The 23,986-nt window shown below is 46.0% G+C and overlaps 1 protein-coding gene across 1 annotated transcript in view; it reads left to right on the top strand.

The window, feature by feature from the left end:
- abr (ABR activator of RhoGEF and GTPase) overlaps positions 1-23,986 on the top strand; it is a 147,414-nt gene that overhangs the window by 60,801 nt on the left and 62,627 nt on the right. Inside the window, exon 3 of the mRNA XM_087977078.1 lies at positions 19,998-20,102. Within this exon, the coding sequence (XP_087833204.1) occupies positions 19,998-20,102 (105 nt within the window). The remainder of the gene's footprint in view (positions 1-19,997; positions 20,103-23,986) is intronic.

Consider the following 23,986-nt stretch of genomic DNA (forward strand, 5'->3'; position numbering starts at 1 on the left):
GCCACCTCTCAGCCCAGCTAAACATCCTATCTATGTCTCTCTGCAACCTACTACATCCTTCGTCACTGTCCACAACTCCACCGACCTTATTGTCGTCTGCAAATTTACTAACCCACCCTTCTAAGCCCTCATCCAGGTTATTTATAAAAACGACGAACAGCAGTGGACCCAACACTGACCCTTGTGGAACGCCGCTAGTAACTGGACACCAAGATGAACATGCTCCATCAACTCCAACCCTCTGTTTTCTTTCAGCAAGCCAATTACTGATCCAAACTGCTATGTCTCCCACAATCCCATTCCTCCGCATTTTGTATAATAGCCTACTGTGGGGAACCTTATCGAACGCCTTGCTGAAATCCACATACACCACATCAACCGGCTTACACTCATCTACTTGTTTGGTCACTTTGTCAAAAAGCTCAATAAGATTCGTTAGGCATGGCCTACCCTTCACAAAACTGTGCTGACTGTCCCTGATCAGATTATTCTTTTCTAGATGGTTATAAATCCTATCTCTTATAACCTTTTCCATAAGACCATAGGAGCGGAAGTAAGGCCATTTGGCCCATCGAGTCCACTCCGCCATTCAATCATGGCTGATGGGCATTTCAACTCCACTTACCCGCATTCTCCCCGTAGCCCTTAATTCCTTGTGACATCAAGAATTTATCAATCTCTGCCTTGAAGACATTTAGCGTCCCAGCCTCCACTGCACTCTGTGGCAATGAATTCCACAGACCCACCACTCTCTGGCTGAAGAAATGTCTCCGCATTTCTGTTCTGAATTTACCCCCTCTAATTCTAAGGCTGTGTCCACGGGTCCTAGTCTCCTCGCCTAACGGAAACAATTTCTTAGCGTCCACTCTCTCCAAGCCATGTATTATCTTGTAAGTTTCTATTAGATCTCCCCTTAACCTTCTAAACTCCAATGAATACAATCCCAGGATCCTCAGCCGTTCCTCATATGTTAGACCTACCATTCCAGGGATCATCCATGTGAATCTCCGCTGGACACGCTCCAGTGCCAGTATGTCCTTCCTGAGGTGTGGGGACCAAAGCTGGACACAGTACTCCAAATGGGGCCTAACCAGAGCTTTATAAAGTCTCAGTAGCACAACGGTGCTTTTATATTCCAACCCTCTTGAGATAAATGACAACATTGCATTCGCTTTCTTAATCACGGACTCAACCTGCATGTTTACCTTTAGAGAATCCTCAACTAGCACTCCCAGATCCCTTTGTACTTTGGCTTTATGAATTTTCTCACCGTTTAGAAAGTAGTCCATGCTTGTATTCTTTTTTCCAAAGTGCAAGACCTCGCATTTGCTCACATTGAACTTCATCAGCCATTTCCTGGACCACTCTCCCAAACTGTCTAGATCCTTCTGCAGCCTCCCCACTTCCTCAGTACTACCTGCCTGTCCACCTAACTTCGTATCATCGGCAAACTTCGCTAGAATGCCCCCAGTCCCTTCATCCAGATCATTAATATATAATGTGAACAGCTGCGGCCCCAACACTGAACCCTGCGGGACACCGCTTGTTACCGGCTGCCATTCCGAAAAAGAACCTCTTATCCCAACTCTCTGCCTTCTGTCAGAAAGCCAATCCTCAATCCATATCAGTCGCTCACCTCGAACATCATGGGCCCTCACCTTGCTCAGCAGCCTCCATATGGCACCTTATCAAAGGCCTTTTGGAAGTCAAGATAGACCACATCCACTGGGTTTCCCTGGTCTAACCTACTTGTCACCTCTTCAAAGAATTCTAACAGGTTTGTCAGGCACGACCTCCCCTTACTAAATCCATGTTGACTTGTTCTAATCCGACCCTGCTCTTTCAAGAATTTAGAAATCTCATCCTTAACGATGGATTCTAGAATTTTACCAACAACCGAGGTTAGGCTAATTGGCCTATAATTTTCCATCTTTTGTCTTGATCCTTTCTTGAACAAGGGGGTTACAACAGTGATTTTCCAATCATCTGGGACTTTCCCTGACTCCAGTGACTTTTGAAAGATCTCAACCAAAGCCTCCACTATTTCCTCATCCACCTCCATCAGAACTCTAGGATGTAGCCCATCGGGGCCAGGAGATTTGTCAATTTTAAGACCTTTTAGCTTTTCTAGCACTATCTCTTTTGTAATGGCAACCATACTCAACTCAGCCTCCTGACTCCCTTTAATTATTGGGATATTACTCATGTCTTCCACTGTGAAGACTGATGCAAAGTACTTATTAAGTTCTCCTGCCATTTCCTTATCTCCCGTCACTAGGTTTCCAGCATCAGTTTGAAGTGGCCCAATGTCTACTTTTGCCTGTTGTTTGTTTCTTATGTATTACCAACAACTGAAGTGAGACTCACTGGTCTATAATTGCCAGGGTTGTCTCTACTGCCCTTTTTGAACAAGGGAACCACATTTGCTGTCCTCCAGTTCTCAGGCATTATTCCTGGAGACAATGACGATTTAAAGATCAATGCCAAAGGCTCGGCAATCTCTTCCCTTGCTTCCCAGAGGATCCTAGGATAGATCCCATCCGGCCCAGGGGACTTGTCTATTTTCACACTCTGCAGGATTTCTAATGCCTCTTCCTTGTGAACCTCAATCTCTTCTAGTCTAGATGCAAGTATCTCTGCATCTTCCTCGCCAACATTTTCATTTTCTATAGTGAACACTGTCGAAAAATATTTATTTAGTGCTTCCCCTATCTCCTCTGACTCCACACACAACTTCCCACTATTATCCTTGGTTGGCCCTAATTTAACTCTCGTCATTCTTTTATTCCTGACATATCTATGGAAAGCCTTAAGGTTAACCCTGACCCTATCTGCCAACAACTTCTCATGTCTCCTCCTGGCTCTTCTGAGCTCTTTTTAGGTCTTTCCTGACTTCCTTGTAACCCTCAAACGCCCTGAGTTTTCACATTTTGTCCTAACATAAGCCGCCTTCTTCTTGACCAGGGATTCCACTTCCTTATTAAACCACGGCTCACGTGTTCTATATCTTCCTCCCTACCTGACAGGTACATACTTATCTAGGACACACAGGAGCTTTTCCTTGAATAAGCTCCACATTTTTAATGTGCTCATCCCCTGCAGTTTCCTTCCCAATCTTGTGCTTCCTAAATCTTTCTTAATTGCATTGTAATTTCCTTTCCCCCAGCTGTAACTCTTGCTCGGTGGAGTACACTATCCCTTTCCATCACTAAAGTAAACCTGACAGAATTGTGATCGCTGTCTCCAAAGTGCTCACCTACTTCCAAACTTAACACCTGGCCAGGCTCGTTACCCAGTACTAAATCTAAAGTGGCTTCGCCCCTTGTAGGCCTTTCTACATTCTGTGTCAGGAAGGCCTCCTGCACACACTGGACAAAACCTGATCCATCTATAGTTCTCGTACTGTAGTGATCCCAGTCAATATTTGGATAAGTGAAGTCCCCCGTGACAACTACCCTGTCTCTCTCATTCCTATCGAGAATCATCTTTGCTATCCTTTCCTCTACATCTCTGGGACTATTCGGAGGTCTATAGAAAACCCCCAACAGGGTGACCTCTCCTTTCCTGTTTCTAACCTCAGCCCATACTACCTCAGTTAACGAGTTCCCAAACATCCTTTCTACAACCGTAATATTGTCCTTGACCAACAATGCCACACCTTCCCCTCTTTTACTATCTTCTCTGTTCTTACTGAAACATCTGAATCCCGGAACCTGCAACAGCCATTCCCTGCTCTATCCATGTCTCCGTAACGGCCACAACATCGAAGTCCCAGGTACCAACCCACGCTGCCAGTACACCCACTTTATTTCAGATGCTCCTCGCATTGAAGTACACACACTTCAAATCAGGTTCTCGCTCGCCAGTGTCAGATACTTGATTTGGGAACTCTCTACTCTCATCCTCTTCTGTACCTGTCCTACAATTGTGGTTCCCATCCCTCTGCTGGATTAGTTTAAATCCACTTTAATAGCTTTAGCGAATTTCCCCCCCAGGATATTGGTACCCCTCTGGTTCAGATGAAGACCATCCTGCTTGTAGAGGTCCCACCTACCTCAGAAAGAACTCCAATTATCCAAGAATCCAAAACCCTCCCTCCTGCACCATCCCTGTAGCCACGTGTTCAACTCCTTTCTCTCCCTATTCCTCACCTCACTAGCATGTGGCACGGGCAGCAAACCAGAGACAACAACTCTGTTTGTCCGAGCTCTAAGTGTACATGGACACCGAGATCTCTCTGCTCATCTGCACTCCCAAGAATCTTACCATTAGCCCAGTACTTTGCATTCCGATTACTCCGTCCAAAGTGTATCACCTCACACTTGTCCACATTAAACTCCATTTGCCACCTCTCAGCCCAGCTCTGCAGCTTATCTATGTCTCTCTGCAACCTACTACATCCTTCGTCACTATCCACACCTCCACCTACCTTAGTGGATTGTGGGAGATATAGCTGTTTGGATCAGTAATTGGCTTGCTGAAAGAAGACAGAGGGTGGTGGTTGATGGGAAATGTTCATCCTGGAGTCCAGTTACTAGTGGTGTACAGCAAGGATCGGTGTTGGGTCCACTGCTGTTCATCGTTTTTATAAATTACCTGGATGAGGGCGTAGAAGGATGGGTTATTAAATTTGCAGACGCCACCCAGGTTGACAGGGTTATTAAGAAGGCATACAGTGTTTTAGCTTTTATTAATAGTGGGATCGAGTTCCGGTATCATGAGGTTACACTACAGCTGTACAAAACTGGTGAGGCCGCACTTGGAGTATTGTGTACAGTTCTGGTCACCACATTATAAGAAGGATGAGGAAGCTTTGGAAAGGGTGCAGAGGAGGTTTACCATGATGTTGCCTGGTCTGGAGGGAAGGTCTTACAAGGAAAGGCTGAGGGATTTGAGGCGGTTTACGTTGGAGAGAAGAAGGTTGAGAGGTGACTTAATACCACATATAAGATAATCAGAGGGTTAGATAGGGTGGACAGGGAGAGCCTTTTTCCAAGTGTGGAGCATGAGGGGGCATAGCTTTAAATTGAAGGGTGATAGAGAAAGGACAGATGTCAGAGGTAGTTTCCTTACTCAGAGTAGTAAGGGTATGGAATGCTTTGCCTGCAATGGTAGTAGATTCGCCAACTTTAAGTGCATTTAAGTCGTCATTGGACAAGCATATGGACGTACATGGAATAGTGTAGGTTAGATGGGCTTCAGATTGGTATGACAGGTCAGCGAATGTTGAGGGCTGAAGGGCCTGTACTGCGCTGTAATGTTCTATGTTCTATTCTACTATATAACACTGGGGTACAGTACTGGTGGGGACGGTTTGTCACTGTGTAACACTGGGGTACAGTACTGGTGGGGACGGGTCTGTCACTGTATAACACTGGGGTACAGTACTGGTGGGGACAGGTCTGTCACTGTATAACACTGGGGTACAGTACTGGTGGGGACGGTTTGTCACTGTATAACACTGGGGTACAGTACTGGTGGGGACAGTCTGTCACTGTATAACACTGGGGGACAGTACTGGTGGGGACAGTCTGTCACTGTATAACACTGGGGTACAGTACTGGTGGGGACAGGCCTGTCACTGTATAACACTGGGGTGCAGTACTGGTGGGGACAGGTCTGTCACTGTATAACACTGGGGTACAGTCCTGGTGGGGACAGGTCTGCCAGTGTATAACACTGAGGTACAGTACTGGTGGGGACAGGTCTGTCAGTGTATAACACTGGGGTACAGTACTGGTGGGGACAGGCCTGTCACTGTATAACACTGGGGTGCAGTACTGGTGGGGACAGGTCTGTCACTGTATAACACTGTGGTACAGTACTGGTGGGGACAGGCCTGTCACTATATAACACTGAGGTACAGTACTGGTGGGGACAGGTCTGTCACTGTATAACACTGGGGTACAGTACTGGTGGGGACAGGTCTGTCACTGTATAACACTGGGGTACAGTACTGGTGGGGACAGGTCTGTCACTGTATAACACTGGGGTACAGTACTGGTGGGGACAGGTCTGTCACTGTATAACACTGGGGTACAGTACTGGTGGGGACAGGTCTGTCACTGTATAGCACTGGGATACAGTACTGGTGGGGACAGGTCTGTCACTGTATAGCACTGGGATACAGTACTGATGGGGACAGGTCTGTCAGTGTATAACACTGGGGTACAGTACTGGTGGGGACAGGTCTGTCACTGTATAACACTGGGGTACAGTACTGGTGGGGACAGGTCTGTCACTGTATAACACTGTGGTACAGTACTGGTGGGGACAGTCTGTCACTGTATAACACTGGGGTACAGTACTGGTGGGGACAGGTCTGTCACTGTGTAACACTGGGGTACAGTACTGGTGGGGACAGATCTGTCACTGTGTAACACTGGGGTACAGTACTGGTGGGGACGGGTCTGTCATTGTATAACACTGGGGTACAGTACTGGTGGGGACAGGTCTGTCACTGTGTAACACTGGGGTACAGTACTGGTGGGGACAGGTCTGTCACTGTATAACACTGGGGGACAGTACTGGTGGGGACAGGTCTGTCACTGTATAACACTGGGGGACAGTACTGGTGGGGACAGGTCTATCACTGTATAACACTGGGATACATTACTGGTGGGGACAGGTCTGTCACTGTATAACACTGGGGTACAGTACTGGTGGGGACAGGTCTGTCCCTGTATAACACTGAGGTACAGTACTGGTGGGTATGGGTCTGTCACTGTATAACACTGTGGTACGGTACCAGTGGGGACAGGTCTGTCACTGTATAACACTGGGGTACAGTTGTGGTGCTGACCGGTCTGTGGTAATGTGATGTGGTGTTGGTATTTGCAAAATGTGCGTATTGATTCCCTTATTCAATGCTCTGGTTTGAACTGTCCACCATTTGACCAATCCTCTTTGTTGTCCTCACTTTAGTTTTGCAGTCCATTAACCAGTTCCCTTAATGTAATTGAATATCTGTTTAACCTGACTTTGAACTTGGCTTATCTCAGGGAATCCCACCCCCTGGAGTTGGCTGTTGGAGTTGCAGGCATTCAGTACAGGATTGAGTGAGTCATGCCTCGTGAAATAATACAGCATCCGATCCTCATTCAGTTCATGTCCAATCTTTCAAAGAACCATCCAGTTACTCTCCCAACCCAGCTACTTTCAAATATTCTGTAAACTTTTAAAAGTTATTCTTGATTCTTTTCCATCATTAGTTCAGGCAGCACATTCTAAATGTCAACAACTCCCTGCCAAGAGTTTCTTTCCCTTCATATTACTTGCATTCTTTCGCTAGTTGTTTTCAACATGTATCCCTCCTGCACTGTCCCAGCTACTAATGCATTTATTATTTCTTTGCACAAGCAGAATCCTTTATGATTTTGAATATTCCTATCAAATCATTGGCTCACTTTAGAAATCACAGAATTTATGCAATGCTGAAAAATCCAATTTGCCAAAGCTTTTTGTCTTAGTCTTGTGACAAGTGTATCAATTCAAGAATATCAATTCTCAAAAAGAAAAACAACGCATTACTGCTTATGAAGAGAGTGCCAGTTGCTTGGTAAATGTACTGTGGGAGAAGCATTGACAAAGAGATTTAACTACTAATGATGATTGACAGTAAACTACCAGACTTAATTGAACTTTAAACTAGGCAAGTTGATTTTAATTGCACTGAGATATGAACCAGAGAACAGGATGGGGCCCAAACATCTTAGCAGCTTCATCAATGACCTTCCCTCCAACATACGGTCAAAAGTGTTCACGCTGATTGCACAGTGTTAAGCACCATTCACCATTCCTCAGATACTGAAGCAGCCTGCGTTCAAAAATGCAGCATGACCTGCACAGTATTGAGCTTGGGCTGATAAACAGCAAGTAACATTCATGTCAGGCAAAGACCATCTTCAAAAAATGACAATCTAACCATCTCTTAATTCAGTAGCATTGCCATTGCTGAATCCCCACTGTCAACATCTTGGGGGGTTACCATTGACCAGAAACTGGACTGGACCCCCAGGTGAATACTTTGGCCACAAGATTAGGTCAGAGGCTAGGAATTCTGCAGTGAGTAACTCATCCCCTATGTACCCAGTGCCTGTCCACTAGGCTGAAGTCAGGAGTATGATGGAGTAGTCCAAACTTGGCGGAATATAACTCAAACAACAGTTGAGAAGCTTGGTACTGTCCAGGACAAAGCAGTCTCTGCATAACCAACATCCCATCCACTCCCTTCAGCATCAATGCACAGTGACAGCAGCTTTCTCTCCCACCTTGAAGGACAAAGACAGCAGATGCAGAGCAACAGCTTCAATGCAAATTCCCTCCAAAGAAATTCACCATCCAGACTTGGAAATATATTGTTTTCCCACTGTTTCTGGATCAAAATCCCAGAATTCCCTTCCTAACAACATGATGCTTGCCTTGACATTCTTCTGACTGTAGTACGTAAGAGGGCAGCTCACCACCACCTTTACCAGGCCAGTTTAGAATGTACCCCATAAATTAATTCTGAAAAGGCTTATGCAGTGGCAGTTTGGCATGTTTGATGGGGACAATGTTGAGAGAGTTCATACAAAATACCTGGTCCATTATTTTGGCATTTCTTTATTTTTCATCATTGATTCCTCAGACTCACTTGCTATTTAACCTTGTTGGCCAAAAAGGCAAACTGCTGGAGAAATTCAGTAGGTCCGGCAGCACCTGTGCAGAGAGAATAGGGTTAACGTTTTGGGTCAAGTGAGCCTTCTTCAGAATGCTTCTTGTGACTCCTTGCTCTTATCATTTCTTATCTCTACCCAAATCATTTCCACATGTTGGTTTCCTGAACTTAAGCCATCACTTGCTAATGTCATCATTAACGTACAGAGTTAACCCTTCGCCTCTTCCTAGCTTCCTGACCTTCCTAAATATTGTGTACCCCTGAAGATTTAGGTCCCAATCCATATCATTCTGTGGCTATGTCTCTGTAATGGCTACTAGAGCTTGACATAAAGAACAAAGAAAATTTACAGCCCTCCAAGCCTGAGCCGATCCAAATCTACTGTCTAAACCTGTCGCCCAATTCCTAAGCATCTGTATCCCTCTGCTCTCCACCTACTCACGCATCCGTCCAGACGTATCTTAAATTAATCTACCGTGCCTGCCTCTACCACCTCTGCTGGCAACGTGTTCCAGACTCCCACCATCCCCCTTAAGCTTCCCACCTCTCACCTTGAAAGCGTGATCTCTCGTTATTGAATCCTTCACCCTGGGAAAAAGCTTGTCTCTATTCACCCTGTTCACACCCTTCATGATTTTGTAAACATTTTTTTCTTTTCTTTTATGGTCAGGGCCTTCAGCTCTGACTGACCCCTCTCCCCTGCTTCTGGCTTCACCCCCTTCCCCTCCTTCCCTGAGTAATGATAGGGATCCCCTTAGCCTCACTTCCCACTACACTAGAATCCCCATTCACAGAATCGTCCTCTGCCATTTCCACCACCTCCAGTAGGAGAGCACCATCAAACACATCTTCCCCTCCCGTCCATTGTCAGCATTCCACAGGGACTGTTCCCTCTGTGACACCCTCCATCACCCCAAATACTTCCCCACTCCCCATGGCACCTTCCAAAGCAATTGCAGACACTGCAACACTTGTCCATTCATCCCTTCCCCATATTTATTTGTGTTCACATTATATTTGTTTTGTAATGAATGTTTATATATTCGAATATAGAGCCTTAAGTTTTTTCCTTCAATCCTTTCTGTAAATTCTTGCCTTATTTATAGGTTTTTTCATAGAACCGTCCTCTTTATCCCTTCCTGTCACAGTTTGTTTATCATTTCCTGTACCAGGCCCTTTCTCTTTGGTGTTGTCTCTACCCTTTGATTGATCACATCTTCCAAACTTTAATCCTGTTCCCACACTATTTTATGGAAAATCGTTTCTACTTCCCGAGTTATGTAGCTCAAGTGAACACTGGCCCCAGCAAGGTTCAGGTTTAGACCAACTCATTATCCTGCCTTGCCAGTACTGGTGCCAGTCCCATTGCTCCCACATTTGTCTGAGCCACTCACTCCTCTCCTTAATCTGATTTATCATATGCTATTTCTATGGGCCTCAAGTAACGAGGCTTTGTGAAGTTATAACAATGGCGATGAGAGAAAACTAATGCTCCTAAACAAATTCGCTCACAACAGTCGTCTTTGAGTTGGGATAGGCATTTCTGGCACCATGCTGTTATTTGGGAAGCTTGACTCGATGCAAGGCTGGGCCCAGTACATGGAAAGAATGCAATACTTTTTCTGGGCAAATTACATTGGGGCAGATGAAAAGCAATGAGAAATTCTCCTGACAACTTGTGGACCTGCAGCTTTCTCAGTTATTAGGGGCCTAACGTTCCCTGAGGCACCAGATACTAAAACCTTTCGAGACCATGGGAGATTGGTTAGTAAGATCTCATGGAATGCAGGGAGAACTAGCCATTTAGATACAGAATTGGCTCAAAGGTAGAAGACAGAGGGTGGTGGTGGAGGGTTGTTTTTCAGACTGGAGGCCTGTGACCAGTGGAATGCCACAAGGATCGGTGCTGGGCCCTCTACTTTTTGTCATTTATATAAATGATTTGGATGCGAGCATAAGAGGTACAGTTAGTAAGTTTTCAGATGACACCAAAATTGGAGGTGTAGTGGACAGCGAAGAAGATTACCTCAGATTACAACAGGATCTTGATCAGATGGGCCAATGGGCTGAGAATGGGCAGATGGAGTTTAATTCAGATATATGCGAGGTGCTGCATTTTGGGAAAGCAAATCTTAGCAGGACTTATACACCTAATGGTAAGGTCCTAGGGAGTGTTGCTGAACAAAGAGACCTTGGAGTGCAGGTTCGTAACTCCTTGAAAGTGGAGTCGCAGGTAGATAGGATACTGAAGAAGGCATTTGGTATGCTTTCCTTTATTGGTCAGAGTATCGAGTACAGGAGTTGGGAGGTCATGTTGCGGCTGTACAGGACATTGGTTAGGCCACTGTTGGAATATCGTGTGCAATTCTGGTCTCCTTCCTATCGGAAAGATGTTGTGAAACTTGAAAGGGTTCAGAAAAGATTTACAAGGATGTTGCCAGTGTTGGAGGATTTGAGCTATAGGGAGAGGCTGAACAGGCTGGGGCTGTTTTCCCTGCAGCGTCAGAGGCTGAGGGGTGACCTCATAGAGGTTTATAAAATTATGAGGGGCATGGATAGCATAAATAGACAAAGTCTTTTCCCTTGGTTGGGGGAGTCCAGAACTAGAGGTCATAGGCTTAGGGTGAGAGGGGCAACTTTTTCACACAGAGGGTAGTACGTGTATGGAATGAGCTGCCAGAGGATGTGGTGGAGGCTGGTACAATTGCAACGTTTATAAGGCATCTGGATGGGTATATGAATAGGAAGGGTTTGGAGGGATATTGGCCAAGTGTTGGAAAATGGGACTAGATTGGGTTGGGATATCTGGTCGGCATGGATGAGGTGGACCAAAGGGTCTGTTTCCTTGCTGTACATCCATATGACTCTGAGTTGACAGATTTAGTTAAGGCATGTTATGACCCCAAGCCTGCTCTAAGTGTGAAATGCTATTGGTTTTACTCAGTAGTTTGAGAACCGGGGGAATCCGTGTCAGGGCTTTTGACAAGGTTAAGACAACTGGCAGAGGCATGTAACTTTGGTTTACCCCTTAATGAGATGCTGAGGGACCGTTTGGTATGTGGGATAAATTATGTAACTATGGAAAAGTGCCTATTGGCTGAAGCCTGACTAGATTTCAAACATGCACTACAACTGACTTTACCGTTGGAAAATGTAGCAGGTAGAGCACGAGTTGCAGGGTATTCCGATGGAAGTAGAAACCGTCACTAGTCCGACTGAGCTTGGGGAACATGACTTGAGTGAAGACAATTGCACATTGTCCTGGACAGAGGGACTCTCGGTCAAACCACAGCAAAACCCCAAAACAAAGCCAAACCTCTGCCAGTTAAAACTTGCTTCAGGATCTGGGCCAGCATGCCATTATAGTTGCTCCTGATATGTGGACTTGAGACAGCAGAAGAGACCCACAAGACCTGAATTGAGGAAGAGACCTCCTATGCTGGTATCCAGGACAACGCACACCCTGGAAAATCCTACATATTGTTTGGAACAGTTAAATTGCTCAGCAACATCCAAATCAGAACCAATCAAAATAAACGCCTGGTTAATAGGCACCCAGTTCCAATGGAGTTTCAATACCAGTGCAGCTGTGTCAGTGATCACAGAACCAGCCTTTAACAAAATTCACCCCGGACTCCAACCCCTGAGTTTGGGTAAAATCTTGGTTAGATGGAGAACCTATCCCAGGAAACCCTTACAGATTGAGGGTACAACTTCAATTCCGGTCTCTCATGAGAAGCAGCTGGTTTAGTTCCCACTGATTGTAGTAGAAGGCTCAGGCCGAAGCCTGATTGGGTAGAATTGGTTGTGAGAGATTGATCCTGATTGGCTCAACATTTTTTGATTGATTAGAAAATGGCTGCCTGAGTGAAGTCCTAATTAAATAACCACACATTTTTCAGGAAGGTCCAGGGACTATCAAAGTAGCCAACGCCACCTTGCATATGGAACAGGAAGCAATTGCACAATCTTGCCAGGCTCACCCAGTGCCATTTGCCTAATACGGAAAAATAGAGGCAGAAACCAGGAGGCTGGAAAGCGAAGGAATCATCAAACCAGCCCAGTTTGTGGAATGGGCAGCACTGGGTCTTACCAATTGTGAAGCCTGATGAGTCAGTTCACCTTTGTGGGGATTTTAAACAAACGGTAAGCCACTTCTTGCAGTTGGACAAATACCCAATCCCTCAAAGCTGGACATGAGCCATCTTTACTTGCAACTGTGATTAGATAAGGATTCCCAGAAATATGCTACAATTAATACCCATAAGGGTTTGTATCAATACACATGACTGCCATTTGGGGTATCGTCATCCTGTGCAACCTTTCAGTGGACAATGGAGAACATTTTACAAGGTCTACCCTAGGTCCCTGTTTATCTAAATGGCATGCTAATAACCGGGATGATCAGCGAAAAACACTTGGAGAAATATCCAAGGACTACTTCCAAGGTGGGAATACGCCTTAGAAGGGAAAAATGTGTCTTCCAGGCACCCAAACTGGTCAGTTTGGGCTACAGAATTGACAAGATTGGGTTAAACCCATTGGAAGATAAAGTCCGGGCAATCAAAGGTGCCCAGACTCTCCCAACTGTACTGGTGCTTAGATCTTTCCTTGGATTGGTGAATTATTACGGAAAGTTCTTACATAACCTGGCCTCCATTCTGGCACCTTCCATCTGCTATTGAAATAGTGCAACCTTGGAAATGCTCTCATAATCAAGACATAGCCCTTCAGGGAAGTGAAGAAGTAGCGATTGTTGTCTGAGGTGTTGGTGCACGATGAACCCAAGTGAGAGCTGGTGCTGACCTGTGAAGCCTCCCCATACGGTATCAGGTTAGTGTTGGTTCAGAGGTCATCCAATGGAGAAAAATGCCCAATGCTTCCAGGACTCTGGCTGATGCAGAGCATAAATACGCCCAGATAGAGAAGGAAGGTTTGGCAGTCATCTTTAGTGTGAGGAAGTTCCATCAATACTTTTAAGGACATAAATTTGTCATAATAACAGACCACGTGCCCCTGCTTAGAGGGGCTGCTCAAAGAGGACAAGGCCCTGCTGCCAATAGCTTCTGGCTGAATCCAGCAGTGGGTCCATATTCTCAGTACGTACAATTACAAGTTGTAACACCGTCTAGGAAGTTGTCAGTGTCAAAAAGTGTGGTGCTGGAAAAGCACAGCTGGTCAGGCAGCATCTGAGGTGCAGGAGAGTCGACGTTTTGGGCCTTGAGCTGCCTCCCCTGGAACAGTCCATTCTGGTTTCTGGACACCCTTCCGGTTACCTCTGATAATTTTAGATTATGGATACAAAAGGATCCCATCTGGCAAAACTAAAACAGCTGGTGGTGATGAGGGGAACAAAAGGTTCATCACAACCAGGATTGAAACCTTTCTGGACGTGGAGGGCCCAGATCACAGTAGAGGATGGCACATTATTTCAGGGAACAAGAGTGATTGTTCCAAGCAAATGTCGCTGCCAGATACTGGCTGAACTCCACCAAAATCATCTGGGCGTGTCCAAAATGAAAATGTTGGTGAGGAGTTATGTCCTGTGGCCACGGTTGGATGCAGATATAGCTGTGTTGGTGGGACAGTGCCCAGAGTACCAACAAAGACAAAAATTACCATCAGCAGCGCCCCTGCATGTGAGGGAATGGGTGGGTTACACATCAACTATGCTGGTCCTTTCATGGGCTCCATGTTCTTAGTTGTTGTGGATTTTTACCCAAGTTGGCTGGACATGCACAGAGTTCATTTGTCAAACATGGGACGACAATGGAAAAACTGTGTGCATCTTTTGCAGTACACAGGCTCCTGGAAGTGTTGGTCATAGACAATAGGCCATCATTTACCAGAAGGGAGTTTGAGTCTTTCCTAAAGTTGAATGGTATTTGGCATATAAGGACAGCTCCAAACCATCCATCATCTAACATTGTCTAATAGAAAGAAGGCAGGCTTAAGGAAACACATTACCACTTCACTCGATATCGAGCTATCCCAGTATCGACCACCCCATATGTAACTACAGGGACAGTACAAAAGACTCCAGGCTAAATCTGATTTTCCTGGATGTTGGGAGGTGGGGAAGGCTGAAACGGCACGAGGAACACCTTTGCTGGACACAAGACTCCTCTAAGTGAGAAAGACAGTTTACTAAACGGGATGGTCCTGAACAAGCACGTGGACCACATGAAAGTTGCAAATTCGCAAACGCGACAGGAGCAAGACATACCTGGCCCCTCGGAACACACAGTAAGGCTGTCCGAACCCGTGGGTTCTCCCCGTCCGCCTAACATTGAAAAAACCTTGGAGTCTGATATGAACACCGTGAATGTCTCAGCCTCAACGCCTTACCACGGAGGATTATTTCCTTCTGAGACACTTCAGGCACAAGAGGAGGGCTACGGTCCAGTACAGGCCACCCATATCTGAGGCTGTATTGGAGGTACCGGACCTGGTGTGAAAAGGCCCAGGATAGGCTATAAGAAAAATATCAGGCCTATATCCCTGGACTTGAGGGGGTTGAATGTAGTGATTGTGATGAGGTCACCCAGGTGGACCTTATAGAATACAGGGGCTGTTAACGTTGTCCAATCAGGGAGCCCTGGCTCACAGAGATAAACAGGAGTGACAGGGATTCTGCTCACTGAGAGCTGGCTGTGAGGGAGCTGGATTGGTGTCAAGGGCTCAGCATCTGTAAATAAAGGGTGACACAGTGATGGGATACCAGCCTCCCTTGAGTTATTACGGTCACTATTGGGCTAGCTGTTAATTTCAGGTACTTTTCAATTCAAATTTTGTCACTTGCTTTTGGTGGGATTTGAATTCATGTCCCCAGAATATTGACCCTGGTGTTCGGATTACTAGACCAGTAATGAATTAGTTACAGAGTAAAGGATCCTCTACTCTTTTAAATTGGAAATAAACCTTGTTCTACAAAGAGAAATTTCAGGAAAAGCTCAGCTCGTGGAGAGAAATCAGAGTTAACTTTTCGGGTCAATCCAATGTCTTTTCCTCAGAACACAGTCCCTTGTTTCTATACTGTCCAACATCAAACACTCCCAGGATAGGAACAACACTCGTCTAGATACAGAGTACATAGAACATTATAGCGCAGTACAGGCCCTTTGGCCCTCAATGTTACGCCGACCTGTGAAACCAATCTGAAGCCCATGTAAACTACACTATTCCATTTTCATCCATATGTCTATCCAATGACCATTTAAATGCCCTTAACATTGGTTAGTCTACTACTGTTTGAGGCAGGCCGTTCCATGCCCCTACTACTCTCTGAGTAAAGAAACTGTCTCTGACATCTGTCCTATATGTATCACCCCTTGATTTAAAGCTACGTCCCCTCGTACTAGCCATCACCATTCCAAAGAAAACGGCTCTGACTGTCCACCCTATCTAATCCTCTGATTATCTTTTATATCTCCATTAAGTCACCTCTCAACCTTCTTCTCTTTAACTAAAACAGCCTCAAGTCCCTCAGCCTTTCCTCGTAAGACCTTCCCTCCATACCAGGCAACATTTTGGTAAAGCTCCTCTGAACCCTTTCCAAAGCTTCCACATCCTTCCTATAATGCAGTGACCAGAACGTCTATGCCCTCATCTAGGTCACTTATAAAATGGCAAACAGCAGTGGCCCCAAAACAGATCCTTGAGGTACACCACTAGTAACTGAACTCCAGGATGAACATTTCCCATCAACCACCACTCTCTGTCTTCTTTCAGCTCGCCAATTTCTGATCCAAACCGCTAAATCACCCTCAATCCCATGTTTCTGTGTTTTGTGCATTAGCCTACTGTGGGGAACCTTATCAAACGCCTTTCTGAAATCCATATACACCACATCAACAGCTTTACTCTCATCCATCTGGTTGGTCACCTTCTCAAATAACTCAATAAAGTTTGTGAGCCACGACCTCCACTTCACAAAACCGTGTTGACTATCCCTAATCAACTTATTTCTTTTTAGATGATTATAAATCCTTTCTCTTATAACCTTTCCAGCATTTTACCCACAACTGAAGTAAGGCTCACTGGTCTATAATTACCAGGGTTGTCTCTACTCCTCTTTTTGTACAGGGGAACCACATTTGCTATCCTCCGGTCTTCTGGCACTGTTCCTGTAGACAATGACGACATAGAGATCAAAGCCAAAGGCTCTGCAATCTCCATCCTGGCTTTCTAGAGAAACCTGGGATAAATGCCATTCGGCCCAGGGGACTTTTTCCAGAATTTTTAACACCACCTTGATCATATTGTCATTCTCCAGAGTGAATACTGAGGGAAAAATATTCATTTAGCGCTTCCCCATCTCCTCGGGCTTCACGCACGACTTCCCACTACTGTCCTTGATTGGGCCTAATCTTACTCTAGTCATTCTTTTATTCCTGACATACCCATAGAAATCTTTAGGGTTTTCCTTGATCCGATCTACCAATGACTTCTCATGTTCCCTCCTAGCTCCTCTTAGCTCTCTCTTTAGGTAAAGCTAACTCTACACTGTTCTCATAATGCACTGCCATTACAGGGACAGTATGGGGTTAGATACAAAGTAACAGTCCCTCTACATTGACCATAAGCTGCAGCTCCTGAAGATCGTGTTGGGGAGTGAATCGTTTTTTGCGCTGCTTTCTTTGGAGCTATATTCGCCTTCCTGCTTCCTATTCGGGTGTAAGTAGTTAATTGTCAGCCTGTGAGATCCCACCACCTTCTCCCTTTTTGTAATCTACCTTCCCACCTGGTTTTGTGCAGCTCCTAAGATCAGCCTTTGGCTGTAGGACATGTAAGCACCATTTCCTTCCCCAGTTTAAGGAGTTAAAATATCCTCTGATTGAGAAGCCAATGGGTTCAAAGGCTGACTCCACCTCTTTATTTAGTTTGCACCTTTATCTGCTTCCAGCAGGAGGGCAGCAGAGCAGGATTGGATCAAGTGCCATGTGCTGACAGGGATTGGTGCAGTTTGAGAGCTGCGGTTATATATAGCTGTATGACGAGGTGTTGGAGGGGGCGTGTTAGAATTTTGCTCAGAGACGGAAGATATGACAGGAGTTGTGTTTGAGGCAGCCACTGAATTTTCTGTGCAGGGGTGTAATTTGCCCTGAACCCAGGAGGGTGGGAGGAAAGCAGGTGGAGATTCTGGTGTTGGCCATTGATGGGCCTGTGCTCAGATCCTGAGAGACCTGTTCAGCTGCTAGGGTTGGAGGCATTTCAGCTGCTTTATCATCAGCTGGCAGTGATCTAACTCCTGACACATTTCAAAGTGAAAACTCGGCAAAATTAAGGAACGGTTAAAAGAAGGAAGTATCGTCATCAAGCAGATTCAGCCGACTACTGTTGTTTTTTCCTTAAAGAATCATTAACCAGTTAGAGAGATAAGGTGTACGGCTGGGGAGTGGCACAGGCTGTGATGGTTTCACCTCATTGATCCTGATAACTGACTGCAAGCAATTGAGATTTAGGGTGGGAGATCTTGGGGGACTGGAGAAAACATTGTGAAATGCTGTGTGTATCTAACTTGTGGCAGAATGAACTTTTGCCGCCCAGCCTGGTAGTGTCCGGCTGGTGCTGACACTGAGAGATTTCTGCTGGGGTTGGTATCACTGCCATTGGGCACTCTTCATGATGATGGAAGATGCAGAGGAAGTTATTAGTTTCCTGGATAAAGTGCTTCTAGATGCAGATGCCTTGTCCCTGAATGAGTTTGAATGGGATGGAGCAAAGATTCCAGAGGCTGGGCCCTCCAATTCCGTGCCAGCGAAGGTGAGGCAGCTGTGCGATTGTGGACAGGGCTGGGGGAGGGGGGCATTGACTCCATTCAGGGAGGTGGGTGTGGATTGGGTTTGGGAGGGGGTTTGGGTATTGCATTGGGTGGGAGTTTGGATCGCGTTGAGGGGCTGGGTGGGAATTGAGTTTGGGGGAGAATTGGGAAGTGGATGGGGATCGTGTTTGGGAAAAGTGGATTATGTTGGGAGTGGGTGGGGTTTGAGTTTGCGAAGGGAGTTGATTGGGTTGGGGAGTGGGTGGGGATTGATTTTGGGGAAGGGAGTGGATTGGGTTGGGGAGTGGGTGGGGATTGATTTTGGGGGAGGGATGGATTCAGTTGGGGTGTGGGTGGGGATTGAGTTTGGGGGAGAGATAGATTGAGTTGGGGTGTGGGTGGGGATTGAGTTTGGCAGGGGAGTGGATTGGGTTGGGGGAGTTGGATGAGGATTGCCTTTGGGGGTGGGTGGGGATTTCCTTTGGGAGGGGAGTGGATTGGGTTGGGGGGTGGGTGGGGATTGATTTTGGGGGAGGGATGGATTCAGTTGGGGTGTGGGTGGGGATTGAGTTTGTCTGGGGAGTGGATTGGGTTGGGGGGGTTGGATGAGGATTGCCTTTGGGGGTGGGTGGGGATTTCCTTTGGGAGGGGAGTGGATTGGGTTGGGGGGTGGGTGGGGATTGGTTTGGGGGTGAAGGTGGAGATCGAGTTTAGCAGGGATGTGGATTGGGTTGGGAGGGGTGGGTGTGGATTGGTTTGGGGGTGAGGGTGGAGATCGAGTTTAGCAGGGATGTGGATTGGGTTGGGAGGGGTGGGTGTGGATTGGTTTGGGGGTGAGGGTGGAGATCGAGTTTAGCAGGGATGTGGATTGGGTTGGGAGGGGTGGGTGTGGATTGGTTTGGGGGTGAGGGTGGAGATCGAGTTTAGCAGGGATGTGGATTGGGTTGGGAGGGGTGGGTGTGGATTGGTTTGGGGGTGAGGGTGGAGATCGAGTTTAGCAGGGATGTGGATTGGGTTGGGAGGGGTGGGTGGGGATTGAGTTTGGCATGAGAGTGGATTGCGTTTACAAGAGCAGGGCGTCTGGTGCAGTTCATATTTGGGTAGAGAAGGTGTTGTTTGCAGTTTGTGAGGGACAGAGGGGACATGGAGAATCATTGAAGGCTGGAGGGTTATAGTGGGGTAGAGTTTTCCGCAAGAGAGGGTTAGTTGGGGTTTTCTGTGTGAGTTTCTGGGATTAGGGCAATGATTAGAGAATCATCACCTTCAGGGAAAAATTAGAAGCATATTGACAGGACTCATGTGAAATGTAGAATTTGCGAGTTGAAATTGTTCACAATATCTTTGACTGTGGGAATGAAGCATCATAGGCCATTCAGCTCTTTGCTCTTCAATAAGTTCATGGCTAGTTGCGGTCTCTGCTCCTCTTCCCTGTCTGCAACAAGACTCCAAACTCTTCCTCAGCCTTGGATAAATTCAGTGACCCACCTTCCGCCGTTTCAGGAAGTTTGCAGTCTGAACTTTAGGGATTCTTCAAATGTGTGGTTAGTGCTAACATTCAACTGGTCTATTTTACAGAGTGAGATGGATCCAGAGAAGCGATTGGAGATGAGGAATTTTGTACTGTCTGGTATCCTGGCAAGTGAGGAGATCTACTTGAACCAGCTGGAGGCCCTACTCCTGGTAGAGAAGTATTGCACTTATTGTGTTGTCTCTGTCACTTTGTCTTTTTGATATCCCTTCACGGGATGTGGGCATCACTGGCTAGGCCATCCGTTATTGCCCAGAGAGCAGTTAGTGTAAGGACAACAGATTGTTCTCCCAAAAGGACATTAATGAACGAGGTGGATTTTTACAATTGATGGTAATGGTTATATTCCGGATTAGTATTGATTACATAGTGCTGATGTGGTGAGATTTCAACCTCTGTTCCATTATCTGAGGCCTCTGGACTCCTAGTCTAGTGATGGTAGCACAGTGCCTTCACAACCCCACGTGTGTCTCTGCTTTTCTCTGTGTATTTATCTGGAACTATATGTTTCTGTATATCACTCTATTTGCATAATTTGGCTACAAATTTGTCTGTCTGTCCCTGTCTATCTGTATGTCTGTACCTTTCTCTGTGTGCCTCTGTCTTATCAATCTATGTGTGCAAGTTACTGTCGCTCTTATCCATCTGTGTGTTTGTTTCTGTACTGGTCTGTGTGTATCTTTCTGCCTGTGTCCCTGTATGTCTGTATCTGTCTGTATGTCTCTGCCTGTATCTGTGTGTGTGTGTCTCTGTGTCAGTCTGCATATGTTTCTGTATTCTTGTCCATGTTAGTCAATTTGTATGTTCCTGTCTGTGTATATCTTTGTATCAGACTCTGTATCGGTCTGTGTGTATGTTTCTGTCTGTCTCTGTCTGTATGAGACTGTGTGTTTCTGCCTGTCTGTATGTATGCATCTATCTCTCTGTATCAGTCTCTGTGTATTTCTGTCTGTCTGCGTCTGTCTATATCTGTCTCTGTGTTTCTGCCTGAGTCTCAGTCCCTGTATCAGATTATGTGCAAGTTTTAATCTGTGTCTCTAATGTTTTTGTTTGTGTGTATGTTCCTGTCTGTGTCTCTGTCTGTATTGGTCTGTATCCGTCTTTGTATAAGTTTCTGTCTATGTGTCTTGGCCTACATCAGTGTATGTTGAAGAGAGTCCACATGACAGAAGAGGAGGTTCTAGAAGTCTTAAAATGAATTAAGGTACATAAATCACTGGGACCTGATCAAATGTATCTTAGGACTTTGGAGGGTGGCTAATGCTGTGCCATTATTTAAGAAAGGCACAGGAAAATACCTGAAACCACAGACTGAAGAGCTAAATGTCTATGGTGGGTAAGTTGTTAGAGGGACTTCTGAGAGACTGGATCAATAGGCATTTGAACAGGCAAGGACTCATTTAGAATATTCAGCATGGCTTTGTCCAGGGAAATTGTATCTCATGAATTTGATTGAGTTTTTTGAAGGAGCGACCAAGAAAGTAGATGAGGACAGTGCGGCAGACATTGTCTCCATGGACTTCAGCAAGGCCTTTGACAAGGTACCGCACACTAGGTTGTGAAGTAAGGTTAAATCTCATGGGATCCAGGGAGAGCTAGCCAACTGGATACAAAATTGACTTGACAGTAGAAGACAGAGGCTGATGGCAGAGGACTGTTTCTCAGATTGGAAGCCTGTGTTGACAGGGAGTGGTGCTGGGTTCACTGTTGCTTGTCATTTATATAAATGATTTGGATGAGAATTTAGGAGGTATGATTAGTAAGCTTGTGGATGTCATTAAGATTGGTGGTTAATAATGGACAGTGAAGGTTATCTGGCAGCACAGTGAAATCTTGATCAACTGGGCCAGTGGGCTGAGGAATGGCAGATGGAGTTTAACTTAGATAAATGGATAGTGTTGCATTTTGGTGGGTCAAACCAAGGCAGTACTTACACAGTCAATGGTAGGGTCCTGGGGAGCATTATAAAACAAAGGAATCAAGGGGTACAGGTTCATAGTTCCTTGAAAATGGAGTCACAGGTAGACAAGGTGATGAAGAAGGCTTTTTGCATGCTTCTTTGTATTGGTCAGAGCATTGAGTGTAGGAGTTGGGACATCTTATTGTGGCTGTTCAAACCATTGGTGAGGCCAAATTTGGAATTTTGTGTGCAGTTCTGGTCGCCCCACTATAGAAAGGGTATTATTAAAGAGTGTAGAAAAGATTTATTGGATTGCTGCCTGGACTGGAAGGTTTGAGATATAAGGTGAGGTTTGATAGGCTGGGACTTGCCCTGGAGCATAGGAGACTAAAGGGTGACCTTATAGAGGTCTATAAAATCATGAGATGCATAGGTAAGGTAGATAGCCAACAGCTTTTCCCCAGGGTGGAGTAGTCTAAGGCTAGAGGGCATAAGTTTAAGGTGAGAAGGGTCTGGGAGGCAATTTATTTACACACAGGCTGGGGAGTGTCTGGAATGGGCTGCCAGGGGTAGTGGTGGAGGTGAGTATAATGTTGTTATTTAAGAAACATTTAGACAGGTACGTGGATGGGATAGGTATGGAGGGACATGGGCCAAACGCAGGCGAATGGAACTAGTCCAATTGGGCCGAAAGGCCTGTTTCCACACTGTAAATCTCTGTGAATATGTGGATGTTTCAATCTCTCTCTCTATCTATATCCGTCCGTATGCATTTTTCTGTCTGTGTTAGTCTGCAGGTATGTGTTAAAGTTTTTTAAATTTATTGACCGGAAATGTTTCTCTCTGTCATGACTTGTTTACTGGCCATTTATAGTTGTCCTTCTATTTAACGTCTTTCCAAATTATGAAAATATTATAGGCAGATCACTTTCTTTCAACAGAGTTCCTGAGACTCCTTGCTACACTTACCCTTCAAGCTTATATTTAAAATTGCATTTCTATGTCAGATATTCTCTGATGTTTTTAGTTTTGAAAATGTGCTACTGAGCTGCCTTCTTGAATAAAATAACCCCTGCTGGGTCACTTCAGACAGCAATAACAATTTGACGGTGTTGTGAAACTGGAGTCATATGTAGGCCAGATGGGAAAGGGTCACCATGAGGTTTCTATGGTTTCAGACCGAAGATCCAGCCTCCAACTGCTTTATCTCATGCCTGCTACTTCATGCCTTTATGGCCAGTGTTTTTGTCACTACTCTGCAACCAGGCAGTTTCTGTGTCTCAGACTGACCACTCAGAGCTGCCCAGAGCAATGGAGTGTCTGCACTGACTGGACCTTGGGGAGGAGGATATACTGTACACCACAACTCCACAGCAAGACAGTGCCACTTCAACTGCTGCCCGCGAGACTCCCAATTGAAACAAACCTGTGCCAGAACAGATCAGCACAAACCTGATCTGAACCAGCTGATCCCAGGAGTTGATTCCAAGAACCAATCCTGGATGCTGATCACAGGAGCTGGTCTCAACCAGGAGCCGATCTTGGGGGATGATGCCAGGCATTCATTCTGAACCAAATTCTGCACCGATCTCACTTGAGGCCCCAAGATTGGGAATTTTTAAATGGAATTTATTACAAATTTGGAGGAGGAAATCAGAAGCTCCATGCCAGTCCGAACCAGTCCAGAGAGGGAGGGGTCAAACACTACTGACCTCCTGACAGGGCGGCGCTCCCTCAGCACTGACCCTCCGACAGTGCAGCACTCCCTCAGCACTGACCCTCCGACAATGCGGCACTCCCTCAGCACTGACCCTCCGACAGTGCGGCACTTCCTCAGCACTGACCCTCCGAGAGTGCAGCACTCCCTCAGCACTGACCCTCCGACAGTGCGGCAATCCCTCAGCACTGACCCTCCAACAGTGCGGCACTCCCTCAGCACTGACCCTCCGACAGTGCGGCCCTCTGACAGTGTGGTACTCCCTCAGCACTCACCCTCCGACAGTATGGCACTCCCTCAGCACTGACCCTCTGACAGTGCGGCGCTCCCTCAGCACTGACCCTCCGACAGTGCGGCGCTCCCTCAGCACTGACCCTCCGACAGGGCAGCCCTCCCTCAGCACTGACCCTCCGACAGTG

This window comes from Chiloscyllium plagiosum, unplaced genomic scaffold (genome assembly GCF_037043375.1).
Source record: "Chiloscyllium plagiosum isolate Xiang-an unplaced genomic scaffold, Cpla_swu_hap1 HiC_scaffold_31, whole genome shotgun sequence".
Lineage (NCBI taxonomy): Eukaryota > Metazoa > Chordata > Chondrichthyes > Orectolobiformes > Hemiscylliidae > Chiloscyllium > Chiloscyllium plagiosum.